General features: G+C 30.6%; 1 protein-coding gene across 1 annotated transcript; it reads right to left on the reverse strand.

Moving 5' to 3' along the window:
• Positions 1–3,333: 3,333 nt before the first annotated feature.
• LOC107626637 (uncharacterized) lies at positions 3,334–3,834 on the reverse strand. The gene is made up of 2 exons (XM_016329532.1): positions 3,780–3,834; positions 3,334–3,689 (listed from the first exon to the last, which is right to left on the reverse strand). Exons 1-2 carry the CDS (start codon positions 3,832–3,834, stop codon positions 3,334–3,336), a joined length of 411 nt encoding a protein of 136 aa, XP_016185018.1.
• Between the last annotated feature and the right edge of the window lie 3,996 nt (positions 3,835–7,830).

Genomic DNA, 7,830 nt, shown 5'->3' on the forward strand with positions numbered 1-7,830 from the left:
TCTATGACAGAGCGGGAGATTGAGGGGCTGTGGAAGAAGAAGATTAAGGATTTGAAAGTAGTGGGTATTGTTGGGTAAGCAAAGAGAAAATGGGATGTCATAGTCGTTGGGGTATTTTTTGTGGAGTTTGTCACTCATATATTAATTTGAAATCTTTAGATTTTTCATTTTTGTTAATAGTTTATTAGTTTAACAATATTTTTTATATTTAAAGATAAAATTAAAATTATGATTAAAAATCAAATATTTAAAATTTAAACAATAAAATTTAAGAGGCTAACTTGGAGTAATTTAAAATTGTTTGAATACTTTAAGAATAAACTATGTCAAAATATGACAAATTAGAGGATTGAAAATTGAGTGTGACTAAGTTACATTCTATATATGTATATGTTATAAAAATATGTTATAGGTGGGTATTAAACCAAAGACCTCTCACTTATTGCAAAAACTTTAGAAAACCCTACAAAATCCTAAAAAATCCTACAAAAATCATAGAAAACCCTAAAATACCCTAAAAATTCTGGAAAACCCTAGAAAACCCTAGAAAACCCTAGAAAATTTCTAGAAAATAGTAAAAAACCTAAAAAACCCTAAAAAAATCTAGAAAACCCTAAAAAACCTAAAAACCATAAAAAAATCCTAGAAAACTTAAAGCCCTAGAAAACCTTAGAAAATTCTAAAAAATTCTAAAAAAAACCCTAGAAAATCCTAGAAAACTCTAGAAAACCCTAGATAATCCTAGAAAATCCTAGAAAAATACTAGAGAATCCTAAAGAACACTAAAGAACTCTAGAAACCCCTAAAAACCCTAGAAAATCCTAAAAACTATAAAAAACCCTAGATTACCCTTGAAAACTCAAGAAAACCCTAAAAAAAAACCTAAGTACCCTAGACAAACCCTCGAAAACGCTAAAAAAAATCCTAGAAAATCCAAGAAAAGCCCTAAAATACTCTAGAAAACCCTAGATAATTCAAGAAAACCCTAGAAAAATTGTAGAAGACCCTAAAAACCCTAGAAAAACCATAGAAAACCCTACAAAACCCTAGGAAACCCTAGACAACACTAGAAAACTTTAGAAAAACCCTAGAAAATACTAAAAAACAACAGAAAACCCTATAAAATCTTAGAAAAATCTAGAAAACCCTAGAAAAATCCTAAACAGCCCTAAAAACCATAGAAAACCCTTGAAAACCCTAGAAAAAGCTTAGAAAATCTTAGAAAACTCTGAAAAATCCTAGAAAAACCCTAAAAATCCTAGAAAACCCTAGATAACCCTAGAAAATCCAAGAAAATCCTCTAAAATCCTAGATATCCCTATAAAATCCTAAAAAACCTAAAAATACTAAAGAACCCTAAAAAACTCTAGATAATCCAAAAAATCCTAGAAAAATCCTAGAAAATCCTAAAAACCCTAGAAAACTCTAGAAAAACCCTAGAAAACCCTAAAAAATAATAGAAAAACCCTAGAAAATCTTAGAAAAATCTAGAAAACCCTAGAAACCCTGAGAAAAACCCTAGAAAACTCTGAAAAATTCTAGAAAAATCCTAAAAAATCCTAGAAAATCCTAGATAACCCTAGAAAATCCTAGAAAATCCTCTAAAATCCTAGATAACCCTATAAAACCCTAGAAAACCTAAAAAACACTAAAGAACCCTAGAAAACTCTAGATAATCCATAAAACCTAGAAAAACACTAAAAAATCCTAAAAACCCTAGAAAACCCTAGAAAACTTTAGGAAAACCCTAAAAAATAATAGAAAAACCTTAGAAAATCTTAGAAAAATCTAGAAAACCCTAGAAAAATCTTAGAAAACGCTAGAAAACCCTAGAAAAACCTTAGAAAATACTAGATAACCCTAGAAAACCCTAGAAAATCCTCGAAAATCCTAGAAAACTATAGAAAAACCCTAGAAAGTCCTAGAAAACCCTTAAAAACAGTAAAGAATCCTAAAAAACTCTAGGAAATTCAAAAAACCCTAGAAAATCTTAAAAATCCTAGAAAACTCTAAAAAATCTTAGTACCATCACAAACCCAAGAAAACTCTAAAACACCCTAGAAAACCCTTGAAAATTCAAGAAAAACCCTAGATAACACTAGAAAATCCTAGAAAAATCTTTTAAAACCCTAAAAAACTCTAGAAAAATCCTTAAAAATGCTACAAAACCCTAAAAAACCTTAGAGAATCCTAGAAAACCCTAAAAAATCCTAAAAACCCTAGAAAATCCTAAAAAAATCCTAGAAAATCCTAAAAATCCATAAAAAATCCTACAAAATCCTAGGAAACTCTAGAAAATCCTAAAATCCTAAGAAATCCTAAAACCCTAAAAAACCCTAAAAAATACTAGAAAACCCTAGAAAACCCTAGATAACCCTATAAAATCCTTGAAAAACCTATAAAACCCTAGAAAACCCTAAAATACACTAAAAATCATAGAAAACCTTAAAAAACTCTAGAAAACTCTAAAATCCCTAGAAAATCCTAGATAACCCTAGAAAACCTGGAAATCCTAGAAACCTTAGAAAACCTTAAATAACCCTAGAAAATCCTAGGAAAAACCTAGAGAACTCTAGAAAAACCTAGAAAATCCTAGAAAACTCTAAATTGCATATGATATCTTACGTTCTTTTTGTCACTTAGAACTACTTCAACTGTCAGCACTTCAGTTGCTGCTCCCAAATTGCCATATGAAATTACAGGGAAGACTGTGAAAGAGATACGTGATGCATTCCTATTCTTTTCCATGTTCCCTATTTTATGTGCATTTGGCTTAGAAAATTGAATTAATTGATAAGTTAAGAAAAGAACTGCACTTTTATTGAGTGTTAAACACGACTTACTAGAATATATTGAAAAGAAATGGAATATTACATAAATGATATAAACTTATTTCAAATGGATTTAGTGTAAAACTTATTGAAAGGAATTGGAATATTAATGCTGCTCCTACACAGCTACCCCAATTTTATGTCGCATCAAGTCCTGGTAAGTGACCCAAATAAGCCAGCTAAGGATGTTACGAAATACAATTAATCAAAGTGCACAAAGAAGATAGAGAACATACAAAGTCCTTAAAATGAAGATTTTCATCACCAAGAAATCATGTTCTCCCTGCCAACAAAAAAGTAAAATAACAGGTATAAACTACAATCTATGCCAAAATGTATAAGAACTATAATATCTATAGTAAAATCGTTCAAAATTGAAGGAAATCAAACAATTTAAGGGGCATAGAACAATAGTATGTTTTGTAACACACATTTCCATTTTTTTAATTCAATTTAAGAAACTTTAATTCAGATATGAAATGAGTTAAATCGAAAAAGAAAACTAAACACTACCAGTATTGCTAGAGTATTCAAAACCACCACACTGAGGAACCGAAGAAGGACATTCCGAAGGAAAAGCAATCCAAAGCCTCTGGAACAGAGAAGTGTGCAAATCTCTTCCTACACCACCACAGGTTGTGGACATTCTGCTCCCTCTCTCTTTCCACTTCACATCGAATTTCCCATTCTCTTCATCTTTCACAATTGAGAGATTCGGTAAGGTTTCTTCGAAGACCTGCAACATTGGCTTCCGGAGCTGTTCCTCACTGAAGCACGATCGAACCAAACGAAGTTCCATCAACAATCGCTCGATGTCAACATCACGAACCACTTTAATTGCACTGATTTGACACTCCACTGCCACAAACACACAGGTAGAGTTTTAATGAAAATAAATAGTGAAAACTTTATGCTGATCAAGAAATTTGTTATTTGATCTTGCTGTACCTTCGATTTCAAGCTCTTTGAATTGAGGTTGCTGCGTCTCGGTTTTAAGTTCCATCAATTGAGTCGATTCTTTGACTATTTTCTTCGTTCTACGCGTTGGAAATTTTGCCTTTAATATACTAAAAATAAACCTAAAAAACCCTAAAAAAATCCTGAAAAACCCTAAAAAATACTAGAAAACCCTAGATAACCCTAGAAACTTTAGAAAAACACTAGAAAACTCTAGAAAAACCCAAGAAAGCCCTATAAAAATCTTAAAAAACCCTTAAAACCATAAAAAAAACTCTAGAAAACTCTAGAAAATCCCAGAAAAAAAATCTAAAAAACCCTAGAAAATCCTAAAAAACCCTAGAAAATCATAGAAAACCATAAAAAAATCTAGAAAACCCTAAAAAAATCCTAGAAAACTCTAAAATCACTAAAGAAACCTAGAAAAACCTAACAAACTATATGAAATTCTAAAAATCCCAGATAACCCTAGAAAACCCTAGATAACCCTCGAAAACCCTAAAAAACTCTAAAAAAACCTAAGTATCCTAACAAACCCTAGAAAATCCTAGAAAACCATAAAAAATCCTAGAAAACTCTAGATAATCCTAGAAAACCCAAGAAAAACCCTAGAAAACCCTAGATAAAACTAGAAAACTCTAGAAAAAATAGAAAATCCTAAAAAATTCTAAATAACTCTAGAACACCTTTTATAATCCTAGAAAACCCTAGAAAAATCTTAGAAAACACTAAAAACCTTAGAAGAACCCTATTAAATCTTAAAAACCCTAAAAAGCCTAGAAAACCCTAGAAAAACCTTAGAAAATTCTAGAAAATCCTAAAACCCCTAGAAAATCCTAGATAACCCTAGAAAACCCTAGATAAACTTAGAAAATCCTAGAAAATCCTAAAAACCCTAGAAAACCTTAGATAATCCTAAAAAACCCTAGAAAACCTTAAAAAACATAAAAAAAACCTTAGAAAACCCTAAAAATCCTAAAAAATCCTAGAAAACCCTAAAAAACCTAGATAACCCAAGAAAACTTTAGAAAAACTCTAGAAAACCCTAGAAAACACTAGAAAAACCCTAGAAAACCTTAGAAAATAATAAAAAACCCTAGAAAACCCTAGATAAATCTAGAAAACCCTAGAAAAACCATAAAAAACCCTAGAAAACCCTAAAAACCATAGAAAACCCTATAAAATCCTAGAAAAAACTTAGAAAACCCTGGAAGATCCGAGAAAATCCTAGAAAACCCATAAAAACCCTAGAAGATCCTAAAAAATCCTAGAAAATCCTAGAAATCTCTAGAAATCTCTGAATAACAGTAGAAAAAATTTGATAACCCTAGAAAACCATAAAAAATCTTAGAAAACAATAAAAACCCTAAAAACCCTAGAAAATCCTAGTAAATCTTAAAAAACCCTAAAAAAATCCTAGAAAACCCAAGAAAACCCTAGAAAAATCTAGAAAATCCAAGAAAACAATAGAAAAATCTTAGAAAACTCTAGAAAAATCTATAAAACCCTAGAAAAACCCTAAAAAGTCCTAAAAACCATAAAAACACCATTGAAAGTCCTAAAAACCCTAGAAAATCCTAGAAAAACCTAGAAAACCCTAGAAAAAACTTAAAAAACACTTGAAAACTCTAAAAAATCCAAAAAAACGTTAGAAGATCCTAAAAAACCCTAGATAATCTTAGAAAACCCTAGATAACCCAAGAAAAACCTTAGAAAACACTAGATAACCAAAGAAAACCTTAGAAAATACAAAAAACCTAAAAACCCCTAAAAATACCATAGAAAATCCTAAAAATGCTAAACACCGTAGAAAAACCCTAGAAAACCTAAGAAAAAAAATCTAGAAAATCCTAGAAAACCCTAAAAAACCTTAAAAAATCATAGAAAAAACAAAAAAAAAAACTAAAAAAATCCTAGAAAACCCTAGATAGACCTAGACAAAACCTAGAAAATCCTTGAAATCTCTCAAAAACCTAAGAAAATCGTAGAAAATCTAGATAACACTAGAAAAACCCTAAAAAACCCTAAAAACCGTGAAAAAAATTCTAGAAAATCCTAAAAATCCTAGAAAACTCTAGAAAAAATATAGAAAACCCTAGATAACCATAAAAAAACCCTAGAAAACTCTAGTAAAATCCTAAAAAAACCCTAGGTAATACTAGAGAACCCTAGAAAATCATAGATAACCCTAGAAAACTCTAAAAAGCCCTACATAATATCATTTGCAACATCCATGTAAAGGTCTCCAACATTCATTAAAAGTTTTCACATATCATATTTTAATCTACATTATTACTTAATAGACCAAAAATTACAGCAGGTGGATAGCTTTTTGTCATCTTCCGAAGTAATCACTCAATATTTCCTCACAACATCCTTCATTATTTTCCTTCCATCTTTTGTTATATGTCCATTCCCTTTGTAGCCTTTAGCAACATGATACATATATAGAGATATCTTTTAATTTAGTCATCATAATGTGTTTTTAGATTTCCTTTATATAAATGAATATCTCAACTTTTCTTTTTTCCTTCTTTCTTTCTCTTTTAATTTCTTTCTCTTTTTTTTGCTTAACTCATTTTCTTCCTTGACATCTTTTGATTGAAACTATTCATTTTGTTTTAATCCAAAATGGGACGAAAGTGATCCTAGAGATAGTGTTTCTTCAACTTCTCAACTTTTTTCAATGAATAATAATATTATGTGTGATCTGATATATTTCAATTAACGAATTAACATAGACAATAATAAAAGACAGGAATATAGTTGGTCTAACAAGCAGTCATCAATTGCATAGCTATAAAGGAGTCTCATTACGTGAATAAAAGATAAATTGAGAATTGAAAACAATCATACGCAAGACACTTATTACATTGTATTTAATGAAGATGGATTAGTGAACCAAAATTGTAAGCAAAATCGAAGCAAACTAAGGCCTTCATTCTTCCATTTGTCTTTAATTAAATTCAAATCACAAGCAAATTAAGGCCCCAAAATGTTAGCTAGTTCATTCTTTTATAAACCAGCAACGTTTAATCATACACAAGCAAATTAAGCCTCTATTTGGAAAGAACACATCACACATATTGAAAAGCTATTCCTAAATTGAATAAAGTTTAATCACACTGTATTTTTATCTCATATAGAGGCAACCCAAAACTATCCTAATAAAAAAGATAGATAAACAAAGAAATTTAAAAATTGAACTAATCCATATTCTTAACTGGTCAAGTCATCAATATTCAATAATCAATTAATCAAAAATCAAGAGATGCACAGAAAAGTAGAAGAAAAAATACGTCATCAATGTCCATTTCATTAAGCAAATTCTAGTGCCAAAGCTCTATTATTCGAGAAAATGACACAAAATAATCATACAAAATACCATAGTTTAAAAATAAATATATTCAATTCACAGAGGAAGAGAAAAAAATATTTCGATAAAATCAAACAAGAGCCACAAATTTAGGTTCCAAATTGAGAAATGACAACAAATAGAAGATAAAGAAGGAGAACGCATACCTAATTTTCTGAAGGAAGGAGACATTCGTTGCAGTGCTGGCAGCAGAGTTTGTAAGCGGCGGCGGATGCTGCTAGTGGATAGAATAGCGGTGGTGTGCGTAGAGAAAGCAAAAGGTTGGAGAGAGAGTACAGATTAGAGAGCACAGCAGCAGCGGAGAGAGAGGAGAAGAGAGCATATCGGCATCGAGCTCAAAGGTTGCAGCCTCAACAGCAATAGTAACGATGTATAATGAAGAGATCAGATGGATGCTGGAGAAAGAAGTGGCTGCCGTTCTGGTCTATGACAGAGCGGGAGATTAAGGGGCTGTGGAAGAAGAAGATTAAGGATTTGAATGTAGTGGGTATTGTTGGGTAAGCAAAGAGAAAATGGGATGTCATAGTCGTTGGGGTATTTTTTGTGGAGTTTGTCACTCATATATTAATTTGAAATCTTTAGATTTTTTATTTTTGTTAATAGTTTATTAGTTTAACAATATTTTTTACATTTAAAGATAAAATTAAAATTATGATTAAAAATCAA

This window comes from Arachis ipaensis, chromosome B2 (assembly GCF_059453495.1).
Source record: "Arachis ipaensis isolate K30076 ecotype BB chromosome B2, ASM5945349v1, whole genome shotgun sequence".
Classification (NCBI taxonomy): domain Eukaryota; kingdom Viridiplantae; phylum Streptophyta; class Magnoliopsida; order Fabales; family Fabaceae; genus Arachis; species Arachis ipaensis.

Bases quoted from the DNA above. Each gene is read 5' to 3' on its own strand.
- LOC107626637 (XM_016329532.1), bottom strand. From the start codon at position 3,834: ATGGAACTTAAAACCGAGACGCAGCAACCTCAATTCAAAGAGCTTGAA. The intron at 3,690-3,779 runs GTACAGCAAGAT...TGTTTGTGGCAG, and splicing joins CAAAGAGCTTGAAATCGAAG to TGGAGTGTCAAATCAGTGCA.